This window comes from Saimiri boliviensis, chromosome 6 (assembly GCF_048565385.1).
Source record: "Saimiri boliviensis isolate mSaiBol1 chromosome 6, mSaiBol1.pri, whole genome shotgun sequence".
Classification (NCBI taxonomy): domain Eukaryota; kingdom Metazoa; phylum Chordata; class Mammalia; order Primates; family Cebidae; genus Saimiri; species Saimiri boliviensis.
Genome location: NC_133454.1, coordinates 55881250 through 55899333, shown reverse-complemented (window position 1 = coordinate 55899333; position 18084 = coordinate 55881250). Strand labels below are relative to the sequence as shown.

The 18084-nt window shown below is 47.2% G+C and overlaps 1 protein-coding gene across 1 annotated transcript in view; it reads right to left on the bottom strand.

The window, feature by feature from the left end:
* Positions 1–18084, bottom strand: part of POU2F3 (POU class 2 homeobox 3) — an 88299-nt gene that overhangs the window by 17407 nt on the left and 52808 nt on the right. Inside the window, exons 4-6 of the mRNA XM_010334428.3 lie at positions 7110–7214; positions 5748–5850; positions 3132–3214 (exon numbers count right to left, since the gene is read on the bottom strand). Of these exons, the coding sequence (XP_010332730.3) occupies positions 3132–3214; positions 5748–5850; positions 7110–7214 (291 nt within the window). The remainder of the gene's footprint in view (positions 1–3131; positions 3215–5747; positions 5851–7109; positions 7215–18084) is intronic.

Below are 18084 nucleotides of genomic sequence, written 5' to 3'. Positions count from 1 at the left end.
CTGAACAAGGAAAAGATCTCTTGCTTTTTTTTTTTCCATAAAGTGGGTAAGTGAGGTGTTCAACAGGAGTTAACTGAAGATAACAGGGAATATGTAAGAACTTATAGCCTTCATTGAACTTCCCTAAAATGTCAAACTCTTGTGCATCATTTTACTTTCTCAACCACCATTTTCTTTTGTGAAAGTGTGTTGTTTTTAATCAAAGGTATTTTAATCAGTACCTTTATAAAATGCACCTTGATCTCATTTGTGTTGTTAGATTTTCTTTTCTTTCTCTCTCTCTCTCTTTCTCTCTTCAGGATCTCACTCTGTCACCCACTCTAGAGTATAGTGACACAATTACTGCTCACTGCAGCCTCAACCTTCTGGGCTCAAGCCATTCTCCTGCCTCAGCCTCCTGAACAGTTGGGGCTACAGGCGTGTGCCACCATGTCCGGCTATTGTTTTTGTTGGGATGGGGCTTCACCATGTTGCCCAAGCTGGTCTCAAACTCCTGGGCTCAAGCGATCCACCTGTCTTGGCCTCCCAAAGTGCTGGGACTATAAGCATGAGCCACTGTGACTGGCCAGATATTCTTTATTGAGCTTATTTTCATAGGAAAATGTACCCTTACACCTAGAACCACGTTGTACCCATTTGGAGTCAGGAATGAATCCAATCTTAAAGACATCTATCATTCTTCAAGGATGGAATGGAATCTGGGCCTAGGGGTCCAGGCACTGTGTCCAGCCCAGAGGGCTAAATCCACCTCTTCTCTCCTACTTAATTTACTTTTTGTAGATTAGGGTTATTACTCCTTCTCTTCTGGGATATTTGGGTTTACCACTCAGACAGGCATCCTTATGATCAAGAAGGTAAAAGGATCAGAGAAAAGTTTAGGAGTCTTTGCCCCAAAGAGGGGTCTTTCAGAACAGCATAGTCTGAAAGCATCATGAATTTGTCTTGCTTTGCAGGGAGGGGGTGTGTGAGGAGGGTGTGGCATAGACCAGACCCTCAGGGCAAAGCCCCAGTTCTCTTTGAACCTTCCTTTTCCTTCCTTTTCATTAAATCATTTGTTCTTTCATTTGACAAATAGTTATGGAGTTCTCTGCTAGAACTTTTCCCTCCTCCTGTCACCTCCAATCCATTGCCAAACTGCACGGATTCAACTTCCCAAAACATCTCTTCAATCATCCCCTCTTCTTACTGCCACAACTCTAACCCAATCCTTTATTACCCCTCCCCTGGATGATCTTCATAATCTTCTACGCGGTCTCTCTGCTACCGGTCTCTCCATGCCAAAATATCACCAGAGTTGAGAGTTGATCTTGAATAGTCTAAGATCTTTTCCAGCTGTAACCCATGACTATGAGATTCCGGGGAGGGCTGCCAGGAGCAGGTGGAAGAGCAGCTCATGATGCCGGTGTCCCCATTTCAACCACTAGATGGCGTGCTTCCCCTCTAGCTGTTTTTCGTGGCCTCAGCCCTCTTTTTTTTTTTTTTTTTTTTTTTTTTTTTTTTGAGACGGAGTTTCGCTCTTGTTACCCAGGCTGGAGTGCAATGGCGCGATCTCGGCTCACCGCAACCTCCGCCTCCTGGGTTCAGGCAATTCTCCTGCCTCAACCTCCTGAGTAGCTGGGATTACAGGCACGCACCACCACGCCCAGCTAGTTCTTTGTATTTTTAGTAGAGACGGGGTTTCACCATGTTGACCAGGATGGTCTTGATCTCTCGACCTCGTGATCCACCCGCCTCGGCCTCCCAAAGTGCTGGGATTACAGACTTGAGCCACCGCGCCCGGCCTTAGCCCTCTTTAAAGGCAGGGCTCTCGGTGAGCCACGGGGATCATAGCACAGAGATCTCTGTAGTCATTTCCAACCTTTCTGCCCAACCATCTGTGCAGAGCCATCTCATGCGGCTGTGCAGGTTATTAACTGTCCAGGGGCACCCAGATCAGGGAAGAATGGCAGCTGGGATGCAGCTCATGCTGCTGTCGCCAAGCTGTGCACCCTGGCATGAGGCTGCTGCTGGCCAGAAGAAGAGGTGCCTTTTTTCTAATTGGCAAAAAGGTGCTCTGTGGAACCATGGCGGCTCTGCAAACAGCCTCTCTTCCAGACCTCAGCCCACTGGCTTACAAACGTTCCCTCTGCAGGAGGCAATCTGGAACGGTGGCCCAAAGGTGAGAGGCACTGGCTTCGTGGTCTGAGACATTAGGTCTGTGGTATTTTTCTTTCTTTCTTTCTTTCTTTCTTTCTTTCTTTCTTTCTTCCTTCCTTCCTTCCTTCCTTCCTTCCTTCCTCCCTCCCTCCCTCCCTCCCTCTTTCTTCCTCCCTCCCTCCCTCCCTCCCTCCCTCTTTCTTCCTCCCTCCCTCCCTCCCTCTTTCTTTCCTTCCTTCCTTCCTTCCTTCCTTCCTTCCTTCTTTCTCTCTCTCTCTTCTTTCTTTCTTTCTTTCTTTCTTTCTTTCTTTCTTTCTTTCTTTCTTTCTTTCTTTCTTTCGAGACAGAGTCTTGCTCTGTCGCCCAGGCTGGAGTGCAATGGCGCAATCTCAGCTCACGGCAACCTCCGCCTCCTGGGTTCAAGTGATTCTCCTGCCGTAGCCTCCTGAGTAGCTGGGATTACAGGCACGTGCCACCACGCCCAGCCAATTTTTGTATTTTTAGTAGAGAGGTGGTTTCACCATGTTTGTCAGGCTGGTCTCGAATTCCTGATCTGCCCACCTCAGCCTCCCAGAGTGCTGTGATTACAGGCGTGAGCCACCGCACCTGGCAGGTCCATGGTACTGCAGTCTCCCCCTTGGGGCCTGAGAGCACCTAGGTAGAACTGGTGGCCATCTTGCTATGCCTGAGAAATCAGCTGAGCCCAGCTGTCAGAGAAGCAATGCCAGGACCTGTGCAGGGCTGGTGTCCAGAGACTACAGCACGAAGGAGGCTAGCCCGGGAGCTGGAATCTCTGGGTTCTAATTCTAGCCCCACCAGTGACGCTTGGTAAATTGTCCCTTCTTGCTGTAGCTTGGATTTCCTCTGTGCCAACAGGGATAGTTCCCTGCTGTCCCCTCTCCCCAGAGGGGTTAGTGCCCTGTTAAAGGGATAGGAAGGAAACCAGTGAGAGCTGAAGCATTCCTAGAGGAAACAGGAAGAATGGGGTTGTTTACCTGCGATGCCAGGCCCGGCCCAGTCTGTGGGAGGAGGAGACTGCTTTGTTGCTGTGGAAAGGGGAGGAGATTTGGCTGCAGACCTGGGTGAAAGGGGGGGACAAAGGAACAGACAAATAAAATCCAGGCCATTCGAAAGACATGTGCTACCACTTCGGCACCATAATCACTGTTCCCACCCCCTGTCACCTAATCAGGTTCCTCCACCCATATCAAGCCCCATGGAGAGGCCCCCCAGGCACTGCCAGGCATTGCCACATACAGGTGGAGGCAAAGCAGACACAGGGATAGACAGACATGTAAACAGCAGTCCCCAAACCAGTCCTTCCTCCTGCCTGCCTGTCCGGAGAGGTGCAGCGGCTAAGGAGGGTCAAGAGGATCTACTCTGGGATTTGATTACCAGAGCTGAAGAAACCCAGGAAGGGAAGGAATGTAGGGTGGCTGCTGAGAGTTCAAGCCGGGGCTGAGGATTTCAGCTTTCCCTGCAGGAGAAGTAGCTGGGGTGGCTACAGAGGCCCAGCCAAATCTGCCAGGATGCCAGAACAAGCAGATGCGATCATACAGCTGCAAAGGGCGGTGGGCCACAGCGAGAGGCATGTGACTGACCAGGACATTTTATACTGGGGAGGGAGGGCTGAGAGAGGAGGGAAAGTCAAGGGCGGAATTTCTGGAAACTCCCTTGGGCGGTATGCATTGTACCTGCTTCTCCGCCCTCCCCAGGAAAACTACCAGAGGGCCCTGCCTGGCTGGTGGCTCACTGGAGACCCCTGCTGGGAGAGCAGGAGTGGGCCATCAAACCACCACCGAAGCAGACAAGGGCCCAGTCACCCCAATCGCTCATCACTCGACAGCATCTCGGGGTCTCTGTTGTCCCTAGGCTGTTCTGGGTCACAATGTACAGCATCTGCTGATGTTGACCTACACGCTCTTCAGTCTCAAAAAGTCAGGGCTTCAATGTTCATCATTAAACTACGTGGGCAAGAAAGCACTTATAAGGAATCCTGAGCTGGGAGTTTAGAGGCTTAGGTACTAACGGCAATTCTGGCATTGCAGTTGAAATGGATACAGCCTTTTCACATGCATTAGTGACTCTCAATAATCTCCTGAGGCAGAGCCTTGCTATTATCTCATTTTTACAGAAGAGAAAATGGAAGCTCAAAGACGTTAGGTAACTTTTCCAAAAACACACAGTTAGTAAGTGACTTTTTAAAAAACCAGTAAATTTTTCTGACTCCAAATTTGGAAGTGTCTTTCTACCACTGCGTCGTACACTGACATAATTAGTTATATGCTTGGGCCATTTTCATGTCACTCACCCGTCTCCTGAAAACAAATTAAACTGTTACCTTCCCTTTTCTATTCCAAGAGTATGATGTGTATTGTTTAACCAAAATAAACACTTAGAAATTCAAATAGGGTCTCATTCACCACCATAATATTCTGAGATGCCTTGGAAACTGTAAGAATAGAGACTATCTGTGCAGGCGCTAAAGGCAGAAGGTAGAGTTGCATTTGTTTGGATTCTGGATTTATTATACTTGGGATTTGTGCAATAGGAGAGAGTTTTTACTTCCTTCCTCCATCACTTTTTTCTTTTCTTTTTTTTTTTTGGAGACAATCTGGTTCTGCTGTTACCCAGGCTGGAGGGCAGTGGCCTGATCTTGACTTACTGCAACTTCCACCCCCGAGGTTCAAGTGATTCTCTTGCCTCAGCCTCCCATGTACCACCATACCTGACTGATTTTGGTATTTTTAGTGGAGATGGAATTTCACCAAGCAGGCCAGGCTGGTCTCGAACTTCTGGCCCCAAGTGATCTGCCTGCCTTGGCCTCCCAAAGTGCTGGGATTACAAGTGTGAGCCACTGCACCTGGCCTTCTCCATCACTTTTGACCCTAGTTGGTGGAGGTGAGAGTAGGATGGGAAGCACTGTCCCACTTGTGTGATGGCCAAGAGTATGGGTCTCAATTAAACAGTTCTGAAACTTCCCAGTAAATCACCAGAGGCATAATAGGACTACCTACTGCACAAGGTTATTTTAAGGAATGTCAGAAAAATTACTCAGCAGAGCTCCTGGCACATCATGCTCAAGAAATGTTAGCTATTTATTAATGGTTCAATCTATTTGCTCTTGGCCAGGGAGAAGTTCTCGGGGAGTAACTTCCCTGCCAAAGAAAACCTGAACACCCTTTCTACAACCTGTGGGTGGCGCTGCTGCTCTATTCAAATAGAATCACAGCCAGGCTTCCAAGCAGGCAGTCTGTCCGGGAGAGAGATTTCCAAGCAATTGGGACTTGTCTGCACTGCATGTCCCAGGTGCTTCCCCTCCCTTACACAGCACACCCTCCTCCGCGCCTGCACCTTCTGTCTCAACCCTCCACGAAATTGACGAGGTGGGCCGGACCACCCCCACCGGAGGCCGAGAAAGGTAAGCAGAAACGGAGACTAAGTCTGGAGGAGCACTGCCTCAGACCGTGGGGTGGATAAGTAGGTCTTAATACCAGGGGGGTAAGTGACGGATGCATGTTCTGTGCTTAGGCCCCCTCTCACCCAGCAAAAAGCAGCAGCAGCAGCACTTGACTGGACTTGGTCTATGTGGAAACCCCCAGGGTTCTTACCTTGCTGCCCAGGCTGGGTCTGAGATATCAGGAACTGGGATACAGACTGTAAGTGGCTGGGAACCAGCACCAGCTGCTGGAGCGGATGGAGGGAAGCCATGTCCTACACATGGAGAGATACACACACATCACAGAATTTACAAGCTGGGGATGTCAGCCCCATCTGCCTGTCATGCATCTGTCCTAGGGGTCTCCAGACCCGGAGAGTTTGCAGGCTGACCTTGTACTCCAGTGTCTAGCAAATAGTAGCTGCTCCATTAATGCTGGTATTGTTACAGCTTCTGCACTCAGCCTGGGAGTCTGTATGACAGATTGTTACTTAACTCTTGCCTCCTGAGTTAATTTTTATGTGTCAGTGCTGTCTCCCAACTAGACTGTAAAATACCCTGAAGGCAGAGTTCTGGGTATTATCCATCTCTCAAAGTTTATCCTGGAGATAACATGCAGTCCCTGCTGTTCAATTCTTTTTTAATCTCATGCCACCTGATTATGCTAAAAGCCAATCCTCGGCTGTTTCCTGGGTCTGAATCTTTCCTGGAGATGTTGGGGTGGGAGTTGGGTGGGGCAAGCTATTCATTCTTAATAAAACCAATTTAGTTAAACAGAAAGTCCATTTCTCCCGGGTTTCTCCTACCAGCCCAGGACATAGGATTCACAATTCCAATGCTTGTGGGATCAAGGAGTCCTCTGTGATCCAGACCCCAGAGCTCTGTGCCCGTGAGGTTGAGCTTAGGTTTGCACACATAGAAAAGACCTGGTAAGCCTTGCTGAATGGAAGGTAAAGGGACAGATGCACCTTCTTATGTATTTCCAGGAGTGTATTCTCATGTATTTCCACAAGGGGTGGCTCTTTCTCCCCCGGGTGATCCCTGCTGAGAAGCGGTCTCATCACATGAAAGCCCTCCGTGACCCTCTCAGAAGCCTCTTTCTTCTCACACCAGCACTCCATTCTAGTTTGGCTCTGACCTAAAACCTTAGGGGAGGCGGAGTGGACTCACTGGGGACAGAAACTGTCTAACCGTAGCAGCAGCTGTCAACCTAGGATTCCCCTGAATGTGGCTGGCAGACACCAGCAGCACAGCTGTTGGGTCCTTGGCTTTGGCAAGCCTGGCTCCTTTGTCCCTGAGAGGTAGAGGCCTCCCTCTTCACATCCCTAGGCAGGCTTCACCTGTGAGAGTCCTGTTTTAGAACCCCACTCGCAGCCTCCAAATGTCTTTCTCACATTGTCTGCAGGGGGGTCTTTAGACTTTTATGGATTCACAGAGTACCAAGCATGGAAGTCCTGCATCTCACAGAGAGACTGAATTAAACGCACTGGCCCACTGTGAATATCGGGGTTCCCTGGCACGTCCTGGCATTTACCCCAGACATTTGGTTTCCGGACATCATGGCAGGTCCTTGACTCAGGTGGCATGGCCGATGGGAGAGGGTCTGCTGCAGAGAGTCACTGAGATCTTCGGTTTTAATCTGCAAGTGGAAGCAAGAGAAGAGTCAGTGTTGGACCCCATCAGGTGATCTCTGATGCACCGGGCAGGAAGATCCAGGCAGGAAAGGAGTGACAGCCTGGACAAGAGAGAGAGAGCCCAGGGCCTACTGGGCTGCAGCTTAATTTTCCTGCCCGTTTGTGCCCTTCTGGCCAGGGCAGCTGGGTGGAGGCCTCTGTGAGTGGCACTGAAATGATAAAGGCAATGGTAGTGTGGTGACTTTCAAAAAAATAAGGCTCGATGCAGGAGTTTGAGACCAGCCTGGGCGACATAGCAAGACTTCCTCCCTAAACAAACAAACAAACAAACAAAATTAGCCAGGCATGGTGTTACATGCTGATAGCCCCACCTACTAGGGAGGCTGAGATGGGAGGATCATTCAAGCCCAGGAGTTTGAGGCTGCAATGAGCTATGATCACACCAGTGAACTCCAGCCTGGGTGACGTAGTGAGACTCTGTCTCTTAAAAAAAAAAAAAAAAAAAAAAGATTAAATTCTTAGAAATTCTGAGATGATATTCTTTTTTTCTTACGAGGAAGAATGTTAAAATTTATTTTAGGACAGGATAGTGATCCTATATGCTATTTTTCAAACTCTCTACCCCATATAGTAAAAAACTGGCAGCGCTCTACTGATCTCCCCCAAATTCTGTGTTTTATTTTCCTACATGGAATTTCATCTATGAAACCCCAATGTCTGGGCACCACAGATCTGGAGGAGTCTCCCTCCCCATCCCGTCCGTCTCCACACCTCTCCATCCTCTGTGTCTGCCTCTGCAGCTGGCCCTCTTCACCTGTGTGGCTTTGGTGACAGTCTTTGCCTGTCTCCCTACAGGTGAAGGCATGTCTTCCTCACAGCCAAGGCTGCAGCTACAGCCTGAGGGGCACGTGGTAGTTTCCAAACTCTCTCCAGTCTCTAGCACCCTGCAGTGACAGCACTAACCACCCACTCGTGGGCTTCCCAGGTGTCCCGGGCAGGGCAGGAAGTACTGCTTGTGCCCACCCCTCCTCCCTTCTCAGGAAAACTACCCTCTTGCAGCGTTTCAGGAAGTCCCTTGGGAGGGTGTTCGAGTGGCTTTAAATTCATATAATGTGATGGGGGTGGGGGGAGCAGGGGGCAGGGCACAAGATCTAGACCATATCTTTTAAAAGACACTGGGGAGACCCTCCTATGCAGACATCTGTTGTTCCCTAAACAGATAGAAACTCTTGGCCATAGAAATGCTCGCTTAAACCATTTTCTTGGTCTCCATTGTGAATATCACTGACATCCTAGAGTATCTTCTGTTTGTGTTAGTTTAACGTAAGCCAGAAGTTCAGACTGACAGCTAAACTTGTGCTTAATCCTTGTGGGAAAAATTGGTGCTTTGGATCACTAAAGAAAGAATTCCTTATAAACAGTTCTATTATAAAGACACATGCTTATGTTTATCACAACACTAGTCACAATAGCAAAGACGTGAAATCAACCGAAATGCCCATCAGTGATAAACTGGATAAAGAAAATGTGGTATACATTATGGAGTATTATGCAGCCATAAAAAGGAATGAGATCATGTCCTTTGCAGGAACCTGTATGAAGCTGGAGGCCATTATCCTTAGCAAATGAATGCAGGATGCCACATGTTCCCACTTAGAAGTGTGAGCTAGCCGGGCGCGGTGGCTCAAGCCTGTAATCCCAGCACTTTGGGAGGCCGAGGCAGGTGGATCACAAGGTCAAGAGATCGAGACCATCCTGGTCAACACGGTGAAACCCCGTCTCTACTAAATATACAAAAAATTAGCTGGGCATGGTGGTGCGTGCCTGTAATCCCAGCCACTCAGGAGGCTGAGGCAGGAGAATTGCCTGAACCCAGGAGGCGGAGGTTGCGGTGAGCCGAGATCGCGCCATTGCACTCCAGCGTGGGTAACAAGAGCGAAACTCCGTCTCAAAAAAAAAAAAAAAAAGAAGTGTGAGCTAAATGATGAGAACACATGAACACACAGAGGACATCAACACCCACTGGGGCCTATTGGAGGGTGGAAGGTGAGAGGAGGGAGAGGATCAGGAACAATAACTAATGGGTACTAGGCTTAATATGTGGGTGATAAAATAATTTGCACGACAAACTCCCATGACACAGGTTTACCTATGTAACAAACCTGCACGTGTACCTCTGAACTTAAAAGTTAAATAAAATGAAAAAAGAATTCTCTTTGGTTGGACATTTAGGAAGATCTTACTAACATTAGAGACTGGGGAGGGAGCTAATTCCTAAATATGGTGCCTTGCACATAATGGAAAGCCAGTGAACATTAATTGCACAAAAGACATAAACAAAACCCATCTCTCTGCAGCCTCCAATGAGGTACAGGGAGGAAAATATTAAACAGGGGCATTGAATGCTGGCCTTGTTTCTAGCCCTAACTCTGACTCTAATTTACTATGTAATCTTGAGCAACCATTCAGCCTCTACGGGACTCAGTTTCCCTGCCTATTGTATGATTTTTCTCCCTAACTGTTGAAAAATGATATTACAGATTCCAATTCCCTAGTGCATTTGATAGATCTGGCCAGTCCAGATGGCTGCTGTGATCTTACGGAAAGCAGATCCAAATGACACCAAGAAGCCCTGGTTGCACAGAAATTGGTAAGAAGATGGCTCTTCCATCTTCTTACCAAAGGGATTTCCAAAGGGACAGTCTTTGGAAATCATTCCTTTCCCTTAAGGAGACTATTATGGAACCTTGGAAGCAAAGAGAAGGAAGGGAGAGAGATGGGAAATAGCACTGTGGGACAGAGAGCCAGATGTTCGGAAAACTCAAAACCCATGGCTGCCTGGGAGTTGTCTCCAAGAGCCCCACTTCTTTGCCCCATGCCCCTTCAGCTGTGCCCATCCACACTTGGCATGTCTAAGAAACTCTGGTGTCTTTGTTCTGCTCCCCAAAATTAGAGTTTTCACATCCTTAGATTCCAGGAAAACATGGAAAACATCTGTTAGCAAGTTTTTCAAAACTAGAAATAGATGATAAACTACTTATTTCAAAATGACCACCACCACTACAACTGTAAGATTTGCTTTGAGAGGAGATTTTACTTAAGCCAAGCCTTTGTGCTCCCCACCTCTTCCCTTTATAACCTCCTCCTGCCCCTGGGCATTCGCCATCCCAAAGGGTCCTGGGGAGGCAAGATGGAGGAAGGGGGACAGAGGGAGAACGTGGAGCACTGGAGGTAAAATCATGCTGGTGGAACAGCCTCTGGCAGCTTGGCCCAGCTCCATCTCAGAGGCAAGAGGCAGGGTTCCTCTGTAGACTCATTATGCACAAGGGAGAGATAAGGAAAGGCAGCTATGACAGAGCTTGAAAACATGTGCTTTGCCTCCAACCTGGGTGCTATCTGTTAGAATCTGTGCCAGGTCTTCCTGGAACACTTAATTTCAGAAACCAGTGCCATCATAAAAGAAAACTCACTCTTTCATCTGCTTCCTGGATCAATTACCCTTCAAACTCTTTGGGGGGCACTCCCGACCTCCCAGTTGTGAAAACCAAGTGCCTGAGAGCAGAAAAGTCCTTTGGGTGTTAGTCTGGGGCTTTCTGACAACGCTCTGCATTATTTTTCTGATTTGTTTGCCCGACCTTTTACTCTTTTACAATTTTTATTTATTTATTTTTATCTTCTTTACAGTTCCGCTGGATATGGAATCTTTTATTTTTCATAATTCGTTACCCTCTGGCTGTGAAGTACTGATAGGTAACCCCAAAAGAAGGCAATCCTAAACAGAGCAAATAGAAAGACAATAAAAGAGACTTCTTTCTTGATGACAGGTTCTTAAATCTCAGCTTTGGTCCGTGGTCTCTATCAGCTGAGCTCAACAGGAAGGAGGAAGGATACACTGATAATGCCCACACCCTCCAACAGACATGTTTGACACTCTCAGGGGGTCAGAAATAAAGAAACTAAGAAATAAAGTCCTCCAGAATTTACAAAAATCTCTTTTTACAGCTGTTAAGGAGAAAAGCTTGGAAAGTTTCCAGGTGACTGGGTGTTGGCTGTGGATCTGGAAGATGAGATAGAGAGACTACTTTTGGAGCCCATTGACTTCTAATGTGAGAACCGGAGGCAAATTGGATGAAAACCCAATTTCCCCCGTGCTTGTGAAAACCCAACCAAACCCACAGCCTGCCTGGAATCAGGAAGATCATCTCCAGGGTCTCTTTGGCATTTCTTCTCATGCAAGTGGAGTGTTTCTCCAGACTTTACTCGGGACGGGTGCATCCCTGGAGATGTGGGCAACCACAGGGTGCTCTACCCTGCCACAGCTGCTGAGCAGCCTGTCCACTTATTGGACAGGCGACAAGCTTTGTTAGTTTAGGATCCTCTCCACCCACTGTGCTGTGCAAAGGTATTACACTGAGTCTTGGGCAGTGACCAGGAAGGTAAAAAGGTATCAAGGATGATTCTCTTTTCTGTTGCCAGTGAACTCTCTGACATCACTTACTTTAGAAGGCAGCAGCCTCATTCTGGAAGGAGAGAGCCCCTTCGGAGGAGGCGGAAACCCTTTATACATCCCTCCTTGGCTTTAGCCTCATAGCCAGGATGTGTGAGAATGAGTGCTCACCCTTCCATCTCAGAGAAGCTCAGAGAGCTTCAGAGATGGGTACAAACTCATACAGCAATACCCTGGCAAAACTCCAATAAGAGAGTGGTCTCCTAGGCCGGGCACGGTGGCTCAAGCCTGTAATCCCAGCACTTTGGGAGGCCGAGGCGGGTGGATCACGAGTTCGAGAGATCGAGACCATCCTGGTCAACATGGTGAAACCCCGTCTCTACTAAAAATACAAAAAAACTAGCTGGGCGTGGTGGCGTGTGCCTGTAATCCCAGCTACTCAGGAGGCTGAGGCAGGAGAATTGCCTGAGCCCAGGAGGCGGAGGTTGCGGTGAGCCGAGATCGCGCCATTGCACTCCAGCCTGGGTAACAAGGGTGAAACTCCGTCTCAAAAAAAAAAAAAAAAAAAAGAGAGTGGTCTCCTGACCCTCCTCTGGTGCTCTATCTACCAAAAAATATCACACATATCCCAAGGGTAGGAGAGAGAATAGTGATGGAAAAGGTGGCGTTCTGGCCCAGATGTACACTGGGCCCTCCTTACTGACCATCTGTTTTGGGTTCATGGGATGTGGCATGGTGGGGCTGGGATATTCATCTTTAACCCCCTCCCCATGACATTTTCACATGGCCCTCTCTGGGGGAAACAGCCCAACACTAATGAATATATCACTGGTGATGAAAATGATCAAAGCTGTTGTCCCAGTTGCATAACTCGTTTGTGGAAAGTGTTTCATAAACATTTCACAAGAAGGAGCGTTTCAAAGCGTGAACATCTCCCAACCTGCCTTCAATTACAGGCAAGATTTTTTTTCTTTCTCCCCACTTCTACACTTCTCTCTAGCAGTGAGGAAGAGTTTCTGTTTTGTAACTGATCTATAAAGGATTGGCAAATGTATTCCTCAGGAAAACAGTCTAAAAATGTATTCTAAGTGGTGGAATGGGGCAGACGGGTAACTCATCTCAAGTGAACAGGGCTGAAAGTACCCCAAGAGATACTGGCTGCATTTTTGCTTGGGGGAGTCTCCCATCTCCATGGCTGTTGGCTGTTCCTTAAGAGTCCAAGGATCCTGCTTCCTCAGAAGCCTCTGGAAAGTGCTTGGGGAGATGACCTCATGCAGCCCCTGGACTCTAATCAAACGTATGCTACAGCAGCCTAGGTGTGCCTTTGCCCATGCAAACTGGGATTATCGCCCTGAGATCATCAAACCACACAAAGGAGGGCTGAAAGAGAGGAGACAAATGACTCCTAGGAGGCTGGAACCATGTGGGGTTGCTCCCGCTAATAAGAAGCCTTCTAAAAAGCCATCCTTATTTTTCCTGCATGTGCCTATTCTGAAAATGCAACCATCTTATCAGTCATGTTATTTAACACTTTGGCTTCAGTTCTTAGGACAGAGCATTGCTAGTGCTGATAGATGCATGAAAAACCCCATCATTTTAAGCCCATAAAAGTTTTCTTCTCCCTCTGGAATATAAATCCCTGAATTCAGTTCTAAAAATGTTGGCAGGAGGCTGTGCCCTCATGGCAGACCCACCCTCACGAATGCTTCATGGTGCCCAGGACTTGAATCATTTTAACTGAAGCACTGCTGCAGAGCCCTCCTGAGACACCTGTAGCATCCTCGCCAGTGGGCAGCTGCACCGATGGGTGTTCTCTTTTGTGAACCTGATCCCCTCCGAGCCAGCATCTGCTGGTGTTCTCAGTGGCCTACCTGGTAGAAAAGAAGACAGAGCTACCTTTTTTGGTTTTTTGACTAGGGGAAAGCACCACGCAGAACTTCTGGTTTGCCCCCACAGAAGGCTGTTCTGCCCCTAAATAAGTGAAATGGCAGAAGGAGAGAGTGTGGGAGGGGGAAGAAATGCTAAGCATCAAACTCTGTTTCCAAGCCCAGTGGCTGTTCTTGGGAAGTGTCTAGTGTAAAAACGCAGTTCATCATCATACTGTTTTGTTGTTGTTGTTGTTGACATATTCCTGGGCTGCTTATAGGGAAGGACTTTGCTGTCCTCAACGAGGATGATAAAAAAGACATCCAGGGAGCCGGGTGCGGTGGCTCAAGCCTGTAATCCCAGCACTTTGGGAGGCCGAGGCGGGTGAATCATGAGGTCGAGAGATCGAGACCATCCTGGTCAACATGGTGAAACCCTGTCTCTACTAAAAATACAAAAAACTAGCTGGGCATGGTGGCGCGTGCCTGTAATCCCAGCTACTTAGGAGGCTGAGGCAGGAGAATTGCCTGAACCCAGGAGGCGGAGGTTGCAGTGAGCCGAGATCGCGCCACTGCACTCCAGCCTGGGTAACAAGAGCGAAACTCCATCTCAAAAAAAAAAAAAAAAAAAAAAAAGACATCCAGCAAATAAGCACAAGGCTGGAATCAATCAGGATCCTGACTTCAGGACCCATGCTTGCCTCCAACTAGTTGCATGACCTAATATTACATTACTTCACTCGCCTCTGTAGTCCTAGATTATTCCTCCAAAAAAGAAGAGAAATAGTCCAGATGGAACCTATTTAAGAAGTTTATAATGTACAGTGGGTAGGAGAGTCAACTTATAAGAATATAAGTATGCTTACTGTGCTACTAGACCCATTTTATAGATGAAAAGACTGAGGGTTACAGACATTAACAAATTTGCATAAAGTCACACTGCTGGTAAATAGTGGAGCTGAGATTTCAGTATAAGTCGGTCTGACTCCATACTTCTACACAATCCTCTCTGCTATAGACTCTTTGGCCAGGCGCAGTGGCTCACGCCTGTAATCCTAGCACTTTGGGAGACCAAGGTGGGCAGAGCACGAGGTCAAGAGATTGAGACCATGCTGGCCAACATGGCGAAAACTCATCTCTACTAAAAATACAAAAATTAGCTGGGTGTGGTGGCACACCTGCAGTCCCCGCTACTTGGGAGGCTGAGGCAGGAGAATCATTTAAACCAGGGAGGCGGAGGTTGCAGTGAACCGAGTTTGCGCTACTGCACTCTACCAAGCATGGCAGATATTCCAAAAAGTATTGATTCCCTTCCTTCACCCTCAGAACTAGAAGGAAATAAAGATACCACCTGGATCATTGTACGGATATGATTTCTGAAGCCAGAGAGGGAAAGTAACTTGCTCAGGGAAACACAGCTGGAGCTGCAATCAAGTTAGGCCTGAAGACCAAGCCAGGGCTGACTAGCACGGGTCTGCTAACCCCCTATCCAGTGTCCGGTTCATTCTACTGCACCACCACAGGGCTCTATCATTTGTTTTTATCACTTTGAAGTTGTTGCCTACTCTGGCTATTGTAATAACTCAGTTGTAGCCCTAATCCTGTTCCTCTACTAATATTTAGTCTCAGTCAAAAGAAAGAACTCTGAACCCCATTCAGAGTTCTCAAAGACTATGCAGGGCAAGGTTCAGAATCAGATAAACACACATCTGTTTGATATGGAAACATAACGCACTTGGCTCTTGAGCCAGCATCCTGTATTTCCTTGAGTCTCACATACATAAATTAACTACAAGGTATGATATTTGCTCTGACCTCCCCCATTAAGAGAAGAGGTGAAGAGGGGAAACAGGTGGCTCAGTAATGTCATGAAATTTTGGTCCCAGTGTGTATTTACTATGGGGTTCCAGATGAATCCAGTAAAATGAAGTACATTTGGCCTTTGCTGAATGCACACATGCATGCACCTATACCGTGTGCTGCACCAACTCATGATCATGAAGCACTACACAGATCAGTTACAGGAGCATCGGCTCAAGAAAGAGGAAAAAGTATTTTTTTAAAGCATGGTAGAGATGAGAAACACTTTCAAATGTACCACCATTTATTCTTCTTGATAATTCGATTAGAGAAGTAATCTATTTTTTTTTCACCTGGCACAGGTGGGCCAAGGCCGAAAAGGGCGTTAGCCGAGAGAAGTAATCTTACCAAACTGTTTTAACAGATACAGAAGCCAAGGCTCAGAGAATTTAAGCAACACTTGCAACATCACACAGCTAGGAAGAGGAGAATCTGACTCTCTACATGGTTATTTGGCCTCTGGGCCCCTCCCTTCTGCCTATACCATGTTGTGAGACAGCTGCCCTGGGCCTCCCACTGAGAATTCTGGGCTTCTGGAAGCTACCGAGAGGTGCTTGTTCACTCTGGCCTCTTCTGTGTACTGAGTATTGCTTTTATGTGTGGTACACAGTTGGGGCAAACATTTCCAGACTACACTTACAAGTGTAATCTGGGACCTTCACACATATTTGTGGCCTAAATAGTTACTGAGAGCAAAGTTTTCAACAGGTCTGAATGGGAATCTCTTTGGCATTTTCTGAGTAAGCCTGTGATTTGGAAGGTTGCCCCTGAAGGGCATTGGATGAATGAAGCAGTTATCTCTGATAATTTTTTTTTTTTTTTTTTTTTTTTTTTAAGACAGAGTCTCACTCTGTCCCCAGGCTGGAGTGCAGTGGCGCGACCTTGGCCCACTACAACCTCTGCCTCCCAGGCTTAAGCAATTCTTCTACCTCAGCCTCCCGAGTAGCTGGGACTACAAGCACACACCACCATGCCCAGCTAATTTTTGTATTTTTAGTAGAGATGGGGTTTTAGTAGAGATGACCATGTTGGCCAGTATGGTCTCAATCTCTTGACCTTGTGATCTGCTCACCTTGACCTCCCAAAGTGCTGGGATGACCGACATGAGCCACCATGCCTGGCCAATCTCTGGTAATATTCATGTTTTAGTCTTCCAGGAAACCTGAGGTCCTCCTTGTCTCTTGTACTCCTGTGGCACCCCCAAATCAAGTGAGGCAGCCCAAGGTCTGTTCCAACAGCAGCTGGAAAACGTGGTCTTCTACATGGCATGCATGAAATACAGTTTCCTGCCCTATAAAGGTTCCCTTTCCAGTTCAGTGTAGTTCAACATTTACCAAGCACCTATTATATACCAAAAGGCACTAGGGACACAAAGATGAATAGGAAGTCCCCAGGTTAATTGGGAGGCTGGGCACATCAGAGCCATCTCCTACAGAGTGGTACTTCTAACATTCAGAAGCGAGTTCGGGGTGGCAAAGAAAAGGCTGCCATTCACTGTGTCAGGGAAGAGAATCGCTGGAGAAAAGGGAATGAGATGAGGAAGGCTCTGGGAAAAAAAGTCCTTCTGAGCAACCCTGAAGGATGAAGAAGAATTTACCAGGCAGAAAAAGCAAAGAAAGGCATCCCAGGAGGCGGAAGCGGCTCTGTCCAAAGTGGCAGAGAGTGAAACAGCACTTCCTCTTCCCATTCAGGAACGACCAGCAATCTGGGACTGCTGCTGTCGGGGAGGGACAGGACAGGTGGGTGAGGAGGCAGGGGCTCAAGGCAGAATACAAAAGAGTGCTGAAGGGTCTCCGGGCAAGGCAAGGTGGGACTAAAGGGGAGCGACTGCGGTGAGATTTTCGTTTTAGTTCAGTTATCCTAATAGCCCTGTGGAACATGGACTTGAAGAGAGCACAACTGTAGCCAGGGTAGCCAGTCAAAAAGCTATTTCCTGCAATCCCCTAAGTAAGAACTCAAGAGGATGAGCCTAAGGCCCAAACAGCAGAGACTGGAGAGCTTTTTGGATATAAAATGTATTTCCACCCCTAAAGGTTTCTCTTTTATAACAAAGGACTGTTTATTTCAGAAATTGTCTGTTGACTGCCTCCAGGAGCAGAAGAACTAGCACAGAAAAAAATCTGAAGGTCTCTAACCAAACTGTGAATCATAGATGCAAAGGACAGCATTTGGGCTTCTAGAAGGTATCCACTTTCTAAGCCGTGTATTTCCGCAATGTTTGATTTTTAAAAGCTAATTCTTAATGTTAGATTAGAAAACATTAAGATGTAAGTCAGTATGCATTCAAAATGTCACATAGCTATATAGAATGTTACAGTTTACAAGATATCAAAGTTAGTTGCACAGCTGCCTTTTTGCCTGGTGAAAAGCGTGTCTCGAAAGGTTTAAAGATACATTATCTAAATGAGCATATATACATACACATATGAAAATATGCATATGTATGTAATACATACATGTACATATATATACATATATATATATATATATATATATATTTTTTTTTTTTTTTTTTTTGAGACAAGTCTCACTCTGTCGCCCAGGCTGGAGTGCAGTGGCACAATCTCAGCTCACTGCAACCTCCGCCTCCTGGGTTCAAGTGATTCTCCTGCCTCAGCCTCCTGAGTAGCTGGGATTACAGGCGCATGCCACCACGCCCAGCTAATTTTTGTATTTTTAGTAGAGATGGGGTTTCACCATGTT